The sequence below is a fragment of the Aedes albopictus genome, chromosome 2 (assembly GCF_035046485.1).
Source record: "Aedes albopictus strain Foshan chromosome 2, AalbF5, whole genome shotgun sequence".
Taxonomy (NCBI): Eukaryota; Metazoa; Arthropoda; class Insecta; order Diptera; family Culicidae; genus Aedes; species Aedes albopictus.
The window spans coordinates 311,152,784-311,169,956 of record NC_085137.1 but is presented as its reverse complement, the minus strand read 5'-3'; the positions used below and the strand labels follow the sequence as shown (position 1 = coordinate 311,169,956).

The window sequence follows — 17,173 nt, the reverse complement described above, 5'->3', positions numbered from 1 at the left end:
TGTATATTAAAGTTATACTTTAGGAGTATAGCTTGCATATATACGAAGCCAGGGGTCAACCAGGCGAAATTGATTTAGTGTGGGATTTATACTATTTAGTTTAGATTTTTTTCTGAGTGTAATTATTTCCCCCTGAGGAAGACACTATCCCCGTGTCGAAACGTCGGATGAATAAAATATTTCGTTTTTTAAATCCCAAGACTGCGTAGCCGTTAATCAAGAGAGTCAACCATACAGTCGTATTTCAATAGCAAGGATATTTCTATTACAAAAAAGTTACCACCAGCATCGTCTTTACTGAACACCCTCCCGTTTACCACCTCGGCTTTTTATGCCTCTCGCGATGTGCAGAATATTCTATCAACTTTATTGTACCCACCCTAATCTCGCATCCGCGAACGAACCGCTACTATCAGCTTTTGGCTTTCACATTGATACCTTTTTACTTCCACACCAGGAAGACAACGACGACGACGGCGGCCGCTATGATGACGATGTGGTGTTGTTTAATAAATAATGAGAACCATACCTTACAACAGTTGCCTGCACGCAGTGCTTCTGCTCACTTTCGGTCCGGAATCTAATCTCCCGTGTCATTCAACACAAGAAGATACGGGGCCCTCCACCGCCGCCGGCGCGCAATTCATATCGCCATCATCACAGTCAGTCAAGTCACGGTGAACCTGGACGTGAAATCGCAATGTCCACATCATCATCAGCAGCAACAACTGCCGCCAGTTATTGACCTTGGTGGGTATAGTCTCGCTCGCGGTTGGTCCAACAGATCTTCGCCTTCAGAGACGACGGCCGTCGTCGAGTGCGGAGTTAACTGTATTTGGTGGATAACGAAAACGTGCATCTTTCATCTCGCCAAAACGAGAAGTGCCTCATCGAATGCAGGGCTGTTGACTAACTGTATAGTGCTTGGTGGCTCTCGATACTGTTTTGCTACGCTTGGTGTTGTTGTTGTTGCTGTTTGACCATCTCCCAAGGTCCAAAGTAAAAAGTTTAGTCCGGCTCTATGGACTTTCCCGCTCGTCGAATGTGTTCGTTCATCGAGAGCCGAAAGTGCCTTTCCGAACAGTATTTTTTTACTACAACAACCGTTAATCCGTGAATGTCGCGAGTGCCAATGAATGAGGAAGCGTAAGTTAGGTAGAAGTGGATCATCAATCGTTGCATTGTTTTGTTTTCGTTGATTCTGGTTATTATTAGTGCACCGCATTTGATATCGTTCGGGCGTACGTGTGTGGAATTGCCGACCGACCGACCGACGACGAGCGACTCGTAATCGAAGTAAGTTTACGGTATGATGGGGTGCACGAAGTATTGGCTGTAAGCGACGAAGCTTGTAAATCTTAATTTCATTTATTGTTTTTTATTGTTAAGCCGTTACAAATATTCAATTCACTTTTGCCCCACCACTCTTTGGCTGGTCAAGGGGAGGGGGTAATGTGCTAAGCAATGTAAATGCCCAATAATAAAAACTCATCGGTTTTGTTGAAGAATTTTTAGCAAAACGCGATATTTTGATAAATATTTTTCATCTGCCCCCTCGTAATTTAAAATCCAGCCAAAAAAATTGTGGTGGGGGGGGGGGCCTCGGGGGTTTTGATGGGGAAGGTCAAAAAGTCAAAGTGAAATTTTTATTTTTATTTTATTTTAAAGACACGGACAACGTCTTCAGCTTTCGGATGTACACACTGTTTTAAACTTAACATTAGACAACGGACAACGGAGCATGCACCAGTGGAAACGGGGAAGAAACTATTCTTACGAAAAGTTTCATCGCCCGAAGCGGGAATCGAACCCTCACCCTGGTGCGATTATAAGCTTGGTGACCCTAACCGCACGGCTACGAGGCTCCACAGCCATATTGCTTATCAGCCATATTGGAAAATAATTCGAAATAGTTTTTGTTTTATTTGAGAAACATATTTGCTAAAGGGATTTCTTTGAATTCTCGGAAAAGTTGTTGGACAATCTTAATTTTGGCTGATTTGATTACTTAAACAAGAAATGGTGGAAATATGGAAAATTTCTGAAGCAAATCCGAACAAGAATTCATGAAAGTTCAGCTGTAGTGTATTCATAATTTCTGAAACAGTACAGTGTCTCAGATTCTTATTTACACAATGGGGGAATTCGTATGTTGAATGTTCTGCTATAGTTTCGGGAGGTTACTTTTGGTGTATAAATTAAATACCTTCTAAAAAAGACGAAAGATTTTTAGCCGAATTTTTGAAAAAAATAGTGCAAGGATTCTGAGAAGAGAATCTAAAGTATTTGCTGCTCTTAACTCAACGTTCGTTGAGTTGATTTTTAGAAAATAAAAGGTCAATTTTTTCCATACAAAACATTTTTTTAATTTGATTATATTTTGATTCTTTATACATGTATGGATATTAAAAAGGCTAGGAATCCTTAAAGAAGCAATACAAGGCATAGTTTTATGGAGATTTACAATATCAGGCAATTTTAGTGCAGCTAGTGTTAAAATATATGACTCTCGATACTTAAAACATCATATCTCATAAAACTAAAAAAACATGCATCTCTGAATTTTTGATATGTTACGCCAAATTTTCTGAATTCTTTTATAAAAATATAATACTAGGGTACCTCTTTGGTCCCGAGACCATGAAAACGTGAAAAAAACTAATATATTTGTATATTTTTTGCAACAAAACCAAATTTGGCCCATTCTACGTATTTTTCCTAAAAACTTGAATTCAATAGCTTTCAAACAAAACAAATGAAATTTAAAATCAGTTAACTGGTTCAAAAGTTATGATTTTTTTAATTTTTTTAGTTTTTAAAAACCTTGATTTTTAGGACCACCCTATCTAATCTAATCTAATCGAAATAAAAAAAATACGAGTCTAATTATTTTCGAAGCACTACGAACCTTCCAAGTTTGACGACAATCGGAGTTGCACTATATCGTTTTTCTATAGAATGTTGACCGAGGGTCAAGTCACATATACCAATCAACTCTGTTCGACGAATTGAGACTGATATCTGTATGTATATGTGTATGTATAACGAAGGTCACTCACTTTTAAGACACTTCCTGAGCACTGACGAATTTTTGGATTTTAGCACAAATCGAACCGGAAATCTACCTCATTGTGTGCTATTAGAAATGGTTCGCATCGGTTAAGGCGTTCCGGAGTTATGGTCATGCGACACATCAAACTGCGCCGTTTTTTGTAACCTTTAACATGGTTGACGAGTGTGAAAATTAACACTAGACCAGAAATTCCACAATGTCGACCCAAAATTCAAAATGGCGACCAAAATATCCAAGATGGCGGCCTATCATACAAGATGGCAGCCCGAAAGTCAAGTTGGCTGCTGTTTAATGAAGTTAAAGGCTCTATAACCATGCAATAAGGGTATATTTGGAATGGTGAACATGTCTAGAAAGCCTAAAAAATGGTGACCATAATAACCAAGATGGCGGTCTTAAATCCAAAATGTAGGCTAAAAGTTCAAGATGGCATCTGTTTATTGAAGTTTAGGCTCTAAAACCAAGCAATGTGGGTATATCTTGTTTGTAAAACATGTCTGGAGTTCAATGAAGGCAACAAATATATCCAATATGGCAGTCTGGAATCCAAGATGGTGACTCGAAATTCAAGAAAAAGGCTGTTTAATGGAGTTTTAGGCCTTGCAATTCGGTTATATTTGGTATGGGGAACATGTTCTGACTCCAAAAACGGCGACCATGATATCCAATATGGCGGCCAAAAATTCAATATGGTGGCTGTTTAATTTAAGGTTTAGACTACAAGTCATGCCATATGGGTATATTTGGTATAAAAAAGATGTCTAGAGTCCAAAAATGGCAACCAGATTATCCAAGATGGCGGTCTAAATCCAAGATGGCAACTTTAGATTCAAGATGGTGTGCGGCTCCATGATCGTGCGGCTATTGTCACCAAACTCATAGTCGCATCGTGCTGAAGAGCGCGGGTTCGATTCCCGCCGCAGCTGCCAGGAAAAGTTTTCGGCTGTGCCACTGGGCGTTGCATGCTAGTCCTTTGTCTAGTGTCGTGCTTCCTTTGAAGAGCGAATAGCTCATTGGAAGCATTGACCGTGTCCGTGGCTTTTAAAAAAAGATGGCAACTGTTTAATGGAGATTTAAGCTCTGGAACCATGCATTATGGGTATACTTGGTATCCCAAGTAACAATCCGGCAACCAATTAGATTTTGTGATATCTTATAATGGTTTTATTGTTACAACCAGCATGCTATTTTGATTACAGGGAGCATTAAAATATGCTAAATGATCTCGATTTGACACTATACTTATAAGTGTTCTAAAAGTCGCCTCTAGTCAAATTATAAAGTCAGATATTATGTGGCATTAAATATAGGTTTATTGCAGCATCCTATTCCTCCAGATAACCATTTGAATGAATACGCAAACATTGGTTTAAGAATGCCGTAATAAAATATGCCTTAAACTCATTTTGTTGTCATAAAAGCCTTAACAAAGCCATTCGGTTTCACCTGAGAGTGAAAAACATTGCGTCCAACGCAGCGACTGCTGCTTGTGCTGCTATCCACTGCCACGACGCCATCATTGTTCTTTATCATTCACCTATCATTTTATTTGCTACGGAAACATTTCCCAAGAACCTTACTTTCACAAACGGAGTTATCTCGAGGCAGACCTCGAGGGTATCGAACGCCCGTTTGACCGTCTTCCAATTACACAGAACATAATATAAATGCATAATGCATCGCGATCTGCTAGAGCCATATCAGCTAGAAGATCCAAGTATAACATCGTCAGTAATGCATCTGTGTTATTGAAGAAATGTAGATTAATACGGTTCCCGGTGGTCAGGCCAAGTGAAGTGTGAAACGGTTGGCATTGTGGATCCATATTGTGGGTAGTCTCGTTGATTTAGTAGCACTTTAATGCTCGATTTAGGTGATTTCAATTTCAAAACAAACTGCAGCTGTCAAAATCGCACCAAGAAGCTGTTTGGTTACCATATAGAGTGAAAAATAACCAAACGACTTTGAAAAGGCTTTTAATGTAACTGTTTGGCAATCAAATTATCTCCACAAATGCGTTCTCTAACCGTTCTGCACTAATGGTTGCTTTTATGATATCAGAGTGGCAACGATAATAAAAATTGATATTTTGACTCCGACATGTTGATTTTCTGAGTTTTACTGATTTCATTCTATTTGTCAAAGTGACTTTTCATGACAATTATTCCATATAACTACTGTATTTTAAAAATACTACTCCTGTATTAACATGTAGATGACCATACCAGCATAACATGAGCAAAGTTTTACAATTTGGCTACTTCAATGAAAAAATATATTTTTGTTTTAGCGTAAGTTGCCTGGTAAATATGATGATTTTGGAAAGGGCGCTCGTTTTTTCGGTTTACATTAGCAAATTTCACGATAAATTTTGATGGGCGCCTACATTTGGAGCACCATATAGTGGAAAATTACGCGAATGATTCGGGTACAGAGAATAGAATATTTCCATATTATTATCGAATTGGTTGGTTATGTTTTCACAATGAATTTATCGAGGCTGAATGTAATATATAAATTCCACAATGTTACGATAAAAGTCATCATTAGTGGAGATGGCAGCCTCTGTGACAGAGTGTGCTGGAAGATATAACAACAAATGTCAAATTACTTTTATTCAAACAAGCAAATGGTTTTCAAATCGGTTTCGGTGCAACAATCTTGTTGCTAGTTGATTTTGAATCAGTCTTGAAACAGCTCTTTAATACGCTCTTGCAAACCTTCACTAGGATGGGCCAACTAGCAAAATTCTACTCTTCGGAAGGTTTTGATAGAAGCAATGCGGATAATATTGCCATGACTACGGTTTTATCAGCATTGGTTTATAACAGCCATCAAGTCTTTCATAAAACTTAAAATGTTACTTGGGATGGATATGATGTCCTGTGTTAAAAAATGGAAACCAGAATATCCAAGATGACGATATAAAATCACAGATGTCTGTTCCGGAGGAGTTTTAGGCTCTAAAAACATGCAATATGGATATATTTTATGTGAGGAAGATGTCTGGAGTCCTAAACTGGGGACCAGAATATTCAAGACGGCGGTCTAAAACACAAGATGGCATCTCAAAATTAAAGATGTGTTTGAGGCTTAAAAATCAAATGATATGATTTCTGGTGCCATGAAATGGATTTTTGTTAAACGGATGAAAAAGCGAATAATCAACATGTCACTTGAGATTTGTTGAAATGGATTTTCGAAGGTACGAGAAAGGCGCCACACAGTTGTTCAGATTTGAAAATACCTGGCAAAAGTTGCCAAATCATAGTAGCTGCTGGTTTTAGCCTAAACGAATGTATTGGAACATTATTTAGCTCTCAATTTCATATTTATAACATTTGCATTATTTGTAGATTGTTTCGAACGAAATCTGAACAAAATGGCTGTTAAAATGTATACAATTTGGCTCTATACTTATCACCATGGCGCTAACGTTTTGGCAGCTCTTAGCAACTGCATTCTTCCTTAATCAATTCTGCATACTGAAACGATTATTTGAATGGAATATCGCCTCAGGGAGCAGCGTCGAGCGATTTGTAAGACACTTTGTAGTTGAAATGTAAGAATTTCTCATACCGTAAACTGGGGTATAGTTGATCAGTGGGGTGAACCTGATCACTCAATTACCGCGGATATCGACTTTCAAGGAAGCAACAATTCTATTTCAACCATTCGCAATCCAATGACATAACAATAAAATGGAATGGTAATTTTTCTGAAAGTCGATATTCGTGGGTAATTGAGTGATCAGGTTCACCCCACTGATCAACTACACCCCAGTTTACGGTACGGTAATCAGATATAATGCACGGTCAAAAAATTAAAGCTAAAGTGGGACCACTCAAAAAGGAGTAAATTTTTTTTTCAACGATAGCGCTGGTTCAAGTGTATAAATCTCATCAGTTTAAGTCGTATAATATTCTTGCTGATGATTTCCTATTATACGGCCTAAATTGGTTGAATTTTTGCACTTGGGCCAGCGCTATCGCTGGAAATGCAATTCACTCATTTTTTGAGCTGTTCCAGTAGTTTAGCTCAGTTTTGTGTGAATACCTACTCATTTTAGAGTAACATTTTCTTAGCGTGTGTCAATTTTGAAGCCAAAAATGTTACCTTGTTCTCTTGCTACATTGCAGAGGCCTGATATACACAAAAACTTATGAATCAACTTTTGGAGGCAATCAAATTACTCATAATAACAGACTTTTGTGGTAGTTGAAGTCGTTGGTATTCTCTATCATAAATTCCGCAATTTTTCCATCTGAGGCTATTCAGTGCTGTAACAAGATACAAAATCAATATTTTTAAATTCTTTAAAAGATTTCAACGCTCCTGATATTATAGATGAATGCTAAAAACACTGTAACCCATTAAATACATGTTCAAAAATTGAGTTTCTGCCAGTTTTTCTCGAAATTGGACCTCTGTGCGCCATCACCGCTAGGTGGATTAATAAGGGTGTGTTTTTGAATTTTTACCTTTGTGATGAATTCACCTAAAACTTCATAGAGACGAACCAGCCGAGGGCTGAAAGTCTCTTTAATAAAGATAAAAAAAAAAACCTAAAACTTCAACAGAAATTTACTTTTTTTATAAATGGAAATAGAGTATTGGTGTCTTCAGCAAAATTGCAGAAAAATCATTTCGCCGTTATATTTCTGCACCTCCTTCTGCTTTTTCTTATCAGAATAATACTCCAAGTGCAACAGAGCCTGCTTTTCAACTTTAGATATCCTGAAAAGATTTCTTGGTGAAGTCCTTGGTGTACTTCTTGGTAGTATTACAGGAGGAACTTTGGAGAATTTTTTGGAGGGAACCCAGGATCCTGGCAGAAATTACTACTAGAATGTCTCATGCAATTACGGCCGCTAGCCTATTATTTGTTTTCTCACTCATTCTTTTTGATAAACAGGAGAAAAAGCGGGATGATAGAGGGGGCAACTTCCCCTTCCACTCTTCTCGATCTCGTGTTTGTTTAGAAGAGTGAGAAGCTGAAAACGCTAGTATTTCCAGCAGGTCTTATTTCAAAATTCTTGCTGTGATTCCTTCAGGGATTTCTATGAGGTTTAATACAGCAATGTTCCCAATAATTCCTGTTAAAAATCACGTTGGGATTCCTTCACGAATTCCTGTTGGTATCACTCCAGAAATACTGCTGGGATTTATTTAGACATTTATGCAGGAAATACCTGCTGGGGATCTTCCAGGGTTTCTTAGAAGACTTCTAAGAGCAATTACTGGAGAATACCCAGCTGAAAACGTTTGAGAAACTCCAGCAACAATTTCTGGAGAAATCATAGTATCTGCTGATATTGTAATTCTAAGAGAAATTCCTAAAGAAATCCGTGAAGAAATGTCTGGTGGAATTTCACGTGGAATGTCTATAGAAATTCTTAGAGAAATCTACGGAGGAATGCTTCGAATAATTTGTAAGGAATTCTTGCAGAAACCTTTGAAGCAATTTTAACAACGATATTTAGAGGAATCCCATCAGGAATTTGTGGAGATTTTCCAAGAGAATGTCTCCAAGGATTTTTCTTGGGTTGCCTCGATTAATGCCTGATGGGTTTCTCTAGAAATCCCTGCTGCAATTGCTGAAGGAATATCTTAAATGATTCCTCCAATCATTAGCAACAGTTTTTCCAATGATTTCTCTAAGGATACTTTCAGATATTTCTGTCGAAAGTCCTCCAGAAGTTCCTTCTGTGGTTCCTTCATAGATTTTTCCAATGATTCTTCCAGGAATTCCTGCTGGGATTCCTCCAGAAATGTTTGCAATGATTCTTCCAAGAACTTCCATTGGCAGAAGAAATTCTACCTGGCATTTCTCCAGTGATTGCCAGAAATGTATTACTCCTACTAGGAATCCTACTGGGAAGATTATTTTAAGAAGTATTGCTGGGATTGTCCAGGACTGCTACTGGGACCTCTCTGGCAGGAATCCTTCTTTGTTTTCCACCTGCCGCGAATCCCCCAGGAATTCCTAGAAGACACTCAAGCAAGACTAATAGTTAGAAATGTTCCCGCTGAAAATGCTTGAGAAACCTCATCTAGAATTCCGAAGAAATTCTAGAAGGAGTTCCTGAAGGCATCCCAGCAGTAATTCCTGATATTCATAGATCAATTTTTAGAGGAATTCTTAAAAAAAAACAACACCGAAGGAATTATAGCAGGAATTCCTGGAAGAACTTCAAGAGCATTCCCTTGAGGAATTCCAGGAGGAGTCCTAGGAGGAATTTTTAAAGCAACCACAGCAGGCATCCCTAGAGGAATTCCGAGTGGAATTGTTAGAGAAGGATTTCTAGCAGGTATTACTTGAAGAATCCCAGCAAGATTTTTTAGAGGATTTAAACCACGAATACGTGGAGAAATCACAGTAACATACCAGGAATAATTTCAACAGAAACACTCAAAGGAATCTGAAGAGGATTTCCAGTACGAAGAAAAATTCCTAGAAGAATCCCTGGAGGAACTCTGAAAGAATCTCTGAAAATAAAATCTCTGGGTGAATTTCAGGAAAAATTCTTGGATAAATTCCAAAAGGAACTTCTGTAGGAATCACATGAAGAATTCTTGCAGAAAACCCAGCAAGCATTCTTTGGGAATTTCCAAGATGAAGTTGGGGAGGAATCTTTCGAAAATCCCTGTGAAAATCACAGAAAAAACTTCTTCAGGAATCCCAGTGGATACCCGAGCAGGAGAACATAGCTGAAGAATACCTCAGGTATGGAAAATCGAATACCCACAACCTGAATGAGGTATTAAGAAGCCCTGCATAAGAAGTAAAATACCTAAAAGAATAACTGGTGTGTATTCTGTGCATAACGCGTGAATAATGATATCAATACCTCGATAATAATGGGCATTTTTTTTCTATACAAATAGCGATTTTTCCATAATTGAAGAATACCTCAAGCAGTCCTCAAACCAAACCAATAACACCAAAATAAGTTAGTTTCAATACCTGGGTAACCAACCAATACATTGTCTTGGTATAATATCTGGCTTTGGTATGCTGCAATTATAATTGCACACACAATTGTGTATCAGTTATTCAATCCTGCTCGGGTATCCTAGAGAAATGCCTGACGGAATTCTTAAAAATATCCGCATATAAATGCCAAGAAGAACTCTTGGAGGAGTCTTTGGAAACGTTCTCTTGGAATTCCTCCACAAATGCCTGTTGGGAAATTTTGCTGAGAGGAGTCCTCCAAGTACTATGAATGTGTGTATTCTCTGAAGGAACTGCCTGATGAATCCCAACAGGACTTCTTAGTGGATTTCACTAGAAATTCATGAATGAATCCCAGCAGCATTCCTGGAGCAACCCCAGCAAGAATTCTTGAAGGAATCTCAAGTGGACTTCTAGCAAGAATTACTGGGTTAATTCTTAGAAAAAAAATCTGGAGGAATCCTAGTAACACTCCAGGAATTTCTCCAAATTTCCTCCTGTGATTCCACCAGGAAGTTCTCCAGGAAATCTTTTTGGGATTTCTCTAATTGAGATGCAGACTCTTTTACACTTGGAGCATTTTTTTGGAATTTTTTTTTACAAACACTAGCTAATTTGTTATAGGTTTAAACTTGACTATTTGCTCAATTTTTCAGCGAAAATTTTGAATGTGATTCTGGAGATGTTGCAAAGATGAAGATGAAACAAAAAATAGAACGTACTGAAGAATTGCTGGCAAAGTTTGAAATCTATGAAATTTCTTGAGGTATACATGGATGGTTTTAGGAGTTCCTGCTGGAAACAATGCTCCTAATTTTTAATATTTCCGCGTGAGATGCCGTGAGCAATAAACACAATGATCTCTGTTTAGATAACTACAAGTGGTAGTCGAAATACGCGTATCTGTCAAAGGATCAACATAAAAGGACGGTCTTACAAGATACAAAACTGATTATACTCATTCGAAGATCTTTGTTTAGTTTTTTTAATTAGCCATATTTTTAATTTTTTAGAAATTTCCAATGGAAAGCTTTTTTGACACAATCGTTAATAAAGAAACATTGTTTTGAGCATTTTTTTTGATAAATTTATTGTTCAAATTCATATTCAAATCTTAAAAAAAGTAATGTAACAAATTTGTTGAAGTGGGATTTGATAAAAATGTCTGAAGAATACACTTTTTTTTCTCGCAATGCAAATACGAATTATTCTTGCTAAGTTTATTTACACGATTTAATCCAGCAAACGTATGATTATCAACGGAGTAATTCTACATAAGCTCTTTAGATTATGTAGAATTAGGTTCTAAGTTCTATCGGACTTCACTTATATGTATATCTTGTGTAGCTACCGTTATTATACAATATAAGTAAAAAATAAATAAATGTTAACTGATCAACTAACTCTTTATTCAGAAAACATATTTCGAAAAATAATTCACTGACTTCGATCGCTAACATTCGACTAACATTTCTTTCTCTTTCGTTTTCAGTTACGATGTCAACATTTTTCACCACTAACCGCCATGGTTACAGTGTCCGCTTCTCCCCCTTCAATCCGGACCAGTTCGTGGTGGCATCTAGTCAGTTCTACGGCCTGGCCGGCGGTGGAACCCTCTACTTTCTGGAGCTCGGTCCGGACGGCAACTCGATCGTCGAGAAGCGCACCCACCACTGGACGGACGGGCTGTTTGATGTGGTAGGTTTTGGTAGATGGATTTTAAAGTGCTGAACAGTAATAACTGTGTAATGTGCTAAGGTCAATATGTGTCTATCCTATGATAGGTAATACATTATTGGTGAGCTCATTCCATTTTATTTTCTTCAAGCGACTTCTTTTTTTTATGTAAACAAAATTATGTTTGGCGTATTTCTAGTTGATTCATTCTATTATAATAATTTCGAGATGCAAGAAAATTACTCATCCATAGACCAAGAACAAGTTTCTGTATAAACTGAAGGCTTATAATTCACGTTGAACAAGTCTTCTAGGTATATAGAAAATGTCTGGCATGGTGAATTTCTGACAACGCTGAACGTAAAATTCCTGCATTTTCTCTTTTAGACATGGTCCGAATCGAACCAGGAGATTGTGGTATCCGGTTCCGGCGACGGAAGCGTCCAGCTGTGGAACACCAGCTTGAGTGCCAACAACGGGCCACCGCAAATGGTCTACCGAGAGCATAAGAAGGAAATCTACAGCGTTGACTGGAGCAAGGTGCCATACGAACAGTTGTTCATCAGTGCCAGCTGGGACAGCACGGTGAAGATTTGGGATCCTATCAGGAACCATTCGCTCAGTACCTACATTGGGCACACGCAGCTAGTCTACAATGCAGTGTTTGCGTCGCATATCCCGAACACATTTGCCAGCGTCAGCGGCGACGGGATGCTGAAGATCTGGGACATTTTGTGCTATGATTTGCCGATCGCTAGCATCAAGGCTCATGAGGGGGAGGTAAACGAGCTAAAAAATAAGGAACACATTGAAGTTTGTTACCAACTGGAATTGTTCGTTACAGGTCCTAACCGTGGATTGGTGCAAGCACGACTCTAACGTTCTGGCGACCGGTGCTTCGGATGGTCTCATTCGGATATGGGATCTGCGCAACTTCGGCATCCCTATTGCCGAACTGAAGGGTAACGAGTTTGCCGTAAGGAAAGTACAATTTTCACCGCATAATCTGTCGGTGTTGGCCAGCGTGGGCTATGATTTCACTACCAGGTAAGATAATACTGAGAAACTGTTCTAAGAAAGTGTTTGTTTAGTCGGTAAAGCCTCTGGTTGAGGACGACGCACCTTCTGCTTGGTTGTATTTGAGCTGGTAGATGGCATCTTTAACTTCTCTCAGCGTCATACTTAGTCATTCATGTCCTCTGTTTCACTGATGTAGTAGTTTTCTCAGTTGCCTTGATCTTCAGTATTCATTGAGATGCTGCTTCCATCTTTCAATCACCTCACGTTCATCTGTCAAGAGGCTCTCGTCCTCATTCCTGCACAGTTCACAGAGGTCGCATTACCGAACTCTTCTAGGGACTCCATCTATCCTCCAAACCTTATTTACATATTGTTTCTCTAGGCAATTTCAATAATCCTTGTTTCCCTTACAGAATCTGGGACTTCAAGAAAACCAACGAGGCTATCGAAACGATCAAGCACCACTCGGAGTTTACCTACGGGCTGGATTGGAACCGAAGGCGACCGAACCAGCTGGCGGACTGCGGTTGGGATTCTTTGGTGCACGTTTTCAAACCGGACTGTTTGGCTGATAAAATCTAAAAAAAAAAAAAGGAAAACAAAAACACAAAAGAGAAGCGAAATTCACTCAGCCACCCACGCGAGCAACGGTTTAAACAAAATTCGAAAAAAATCGGGAAAGCGACAAAACAGTAAACCAAATTGTGATTTAGGATGTAAGTAGTCTAAAAGGAACAACAATTGGACAAATTTTAGGCGGAAAAGGTCAAAAATTAATTTTCGGGCCAGAAGTACATAATTGTATTATACACTCAAAACAGAAGATAAAAAAAGAAAACTATCGGCTATCGTTAAGTGGGAAAAAATATAGATGTTTCGGTCACTTGGTGTAATGTAAAAATGGAATAGATTTGTGGGAAAATGGGTTAGTGATGGAAATGGAAAACGAATATATATGCCAAAAAATAGTCATATAGGAGATCATTCGAGTCATTTTAAGTTAAGGGCGATGGTTTATATTAAACTGTAAGATTGTTTTCTATTATATTTATTTGTATGTACGATACAGAGTACTAAATAGTTTTGTACAGAAAAAAGTGTCAAAATTAGAGAAAATTAGATATTTTTTGGCTAAAAATAAAATAAATTGTTTCAGACCATAACCCAAAATAGCTTCTGTTGTTCAGTGTCTTGTAAAATCTTAAAAGTATAGTTTGAATAAAGCACAATATTTCACATGTTTCGGGAAGTTTTTGTTTATTTTTCTACCTTCGACTGATGACAATAATCCAGAGGCACCTCCAAAATAGAATTTCTATATTTTGTAGAGCTAAAACCTATGACAGTAACTGAAGGAGGAAAGTATGAAAAGTTCTTAACGCAAAGGAAAAGAAGACAAATATATATATTTTTTTAATATTCAAGGCCACGGTTATTGGAATCCAAAGATAGCAGCCAAAATGCCTTGCAAGTCATTTCAACTTTTAAGAGCACAAATCTGGTTGTACAGCAGGCCAACAAATCAGAAAATACCTACTACTTGTTGCTTACTCACTCGCAACGAATGTTGATTTACATTATTTATCCAGCTTTGTTCGATGGATGCTCACAAAAACGTAAGGCTAAATCAAGGGTGCTTTCACTCACCTGGCAATTGTTGAACTCATTTGTAAAGCTGAAATAACATTTAATAACAACCCGTTGATCACGCTTGTAGATCTTAAGGTCTATATTCACAAGAGTTCTTGAGCACCTTGTACATTTTTTTAGTAATCAGCATTCTACAGGAATATTTTCCATGAACATGTAGGTACAGAGAACAGACATCGAAGTCCTGGTCCAAAACTGTGTAAAGAATTTAACCACAGACAAACAGACGTAACACTTGCGGAATTTCCATCGACCACGCTTTTAACGATCATTTTAAATTTTCATAGTTGTGGCCTTCACAACCAGAGGCGCGCGCATCGTTTTTCTATGCGTTTGACGTTTCACACTAGCACCTTCTGTTGACGATATTGCACAACGCAGTGATTCGTGCAACTTTCCCACCAGGTGATGGTAGTGTGAACTGGGCGATGGATTTCCATGAAAATCGTTCAAGGTGTTACGTCTGTTTGTCTGTGATGTTAGTTTTGAACTTTAAGTCATGTCAAGGAAAACAATTTTTAAAAATTTTAATAAAATTTTATTTTTTACATAATTGTATGTTCTCGTTGTTTCTTGTTTTTAAGTCTTCAAAATCTAAATTCAAGAGAAGTTTCTATAAAAATGAAAACAGAGTGAAATTTACCCTTTTTCCTATACGTTTCGATTTGGAAAAAAGGGTAAAATTTATCCGCTGGTTTGACGTGCGAGGCCTGTACTCTTTAAAGAGTACAGGCCTTTTACTCTTTTTATGAGTTCACCTAGTTACTCTCAAAGAGAGTACATTTCTACCCTTTAAAGAGTAGTTTGGTTTCTCAGTGTATATTCTTTGGAGTTCTTGGGCACAGGGATGGGAACACTCACTTGCGAAGAGTCACACTCACTTGCTGTTTTCTCAGCTCAGAAGCGGGCTATCAAGAAACGATGTATGGACGACTTGTGCCTTTTGGTTTTGTCTAAAAGTTTGCCGAACAAAGTATGGGTCGCACACGCATATCGAAGGCGTGAGGGAGCTGCGAAGGCAACTCTCCACGAGGTGAATGTAAGTTACACTCACCTCGTGGAGAGTCGTTTTCGCTGCTCTGTCACGACTTAGGTATGGGTTTGCGACCCGTACTCTATTCGACAAACTTTTAGACAAAACCACAAGCTACAAGTCGTCCATACATCGTTTCTTGATAGCACGCTTCTGAGCTGAGAAAACAGCAAGTGAGTGTAACTCTTCGCAAGTGAGTGTTCCCATCCCTGCTTGGGCACATTGATCATTTTTTTAGTGATCAGCTTCTACAGGAATATTTTCCATGAACATGTAGGGTGTTCTATCGTATTAGTAATAAAAATACGAACCCATTAGGTAATCACGCTCTACTATGCACCTGTAGGATGATGTTACACCGCATTACTAATGTAACAACAATCCATTGATCAATCTTTGCTTACGGATGCTCTTGGATGACCTAAGGCATGTTTGGAGATTTTTGCGTGACATAATAAAATTTTGTGTATCACCCCTAACCCATTGATTACACTTATAGATCCTACACACTTAATTTAATTTGCCGAGGCCGGCAAAATAAATCGCCGAGAATCCAACAGCTGAGCGCTCGGTAAAAATCTCGGTAAAAGTTCAAATTGCCGACTAACCTGCAAACATGACAAACATCAACTGTCAAACTTTGACGAGTGGTTCGGTAATACATTGCCGAAAACTTCGGCATACATTATTACCGAAATTCAGTAAATGTTTATTTTCTTTCATGCTTATTGATATATCAATTGATATTGATATCTTATAAGAGGAAGTAAAATAAAACGAAAATGATAAATACGCTAACAATTTTATTCATGCATGCAAATAACCAACAAATAACGCAAAAAAATGCCTACTCCGGAATACAATTTTACACTTCTCCCGGGGTCACTTTCTCCTATTCCTCGCACGCTCGCCACGGATGTTCCGGACCAGATGGATGTCCTTCGGCTGACGCTCTCGGCGTGGATCGTGCACAGATGGCGTCCTCGAACAATCCGATACGCTTCGCAGGCTTCCTGCAGGGCAGCAACAGTGGCACATTCGAAGAGCAGATCCGCCTTAGAAATCACGTACCCAGCGCCTTGCCCAACACTGGAACGACAGCGGACTGTTGGTAGCGACGGATTTTTCGCAGAGCTACCATTCCCGGCCGGTGAAGATGCGGCTTCTTTACTCTGCCGGTCGAGGGAGCACTTTTTCGGGCGGCCTTTGTGGGCAGCTACCATTTTCCGGTGAATTTACGGGCACTTTGTTTGGTATAGTCCGCACTGCTAGCTTTGCTGGTTTTCTAGCTTCTGCTGGCAGCAAACAAACTGGTACCTTTTTGGAGCGAGAATCCGGCACTGTTTCAGCAGCGCTCCATCCAAAACAACGAACTGAAAAGAAAATTAAGAGAGGCATTAGTAAATTAATGAATGTTAATAGCAGAATCATACACATCGTTAGCAAAAAGCGAGTTCAATTGCTTTACTTACGAAAATCATTCCAGCTTCAAAAAATCCTTCTTCCTTTTTTTTCGAAGATGGCACCCGGTAACATGTTTCGTTTTGACTTTTGACAGATGCGCTTTACCGAAATTCAGCAATATGATTAGATTACCGATTGCTGTGGCAAAAAAGTTTGCCGATAATCAGTAATGAACGTAAATTACCGAATTTCGTTACTTTTGACAAGTTATTTTTTATGAACTGTCAAATTTTAACGACATTTCAGTTAAAATAATCTTTACCGATTGAGTTCGTTATTCACTTTTACCGAGATGAAATTT

The 17,173-nt window shown here is 38.5% G+C and overlaps 1 protein-coding gene across 8 annotated transcripts in view; it reads left to right on the top strand.

Moving 5' to 3' along the window:
- LOC109420874 (peroxisomal targeting signal 2 receptor) overlaps window positions 1-13,974 on the top strand; it is a 99,019-nt gene extending 85,045 nt beyond the window's left edge. For 4 of the 8 annotated variants that reach the window (XM_019695372.3, XM_062852274.1, XM_062852275.1 and 1 more), the window contains exons 2-5: window positions 11,521-11,726; window positions 12,093-12,485; window positions 12,550-12,752; window positions 13,139-13,974. In XM_019695372.3, the coding sequence (XP_019550917.1) occupies window positions 11,526-11,726; window positions 12,093-12,485; window positions 12,550-12,752; window positions 13,139-13,307 (966 nt within the window). In that variant the 5' untranslated portion in view covers window positions 11,521-11,525 and the 3' untranslated portion in view covers window positions 13,308-13,974. Of the gene's footprint in view, window positions 1-467; window positions 1,297-1,329; window positions 1,352-11,520; window positions 11,727-12,092; window positions 12,486-12,549; window positions 12,753-13,138 lie in introns of those variants that run through there. The other 4 variants (XM_062852273.1, XM_019695371.3, XM_019695370.3 and 1 more) reach the window with 4 other exon arrangements.
- Window positions 13,975-17,173: the final 3,199 nt, after the last annotated feature.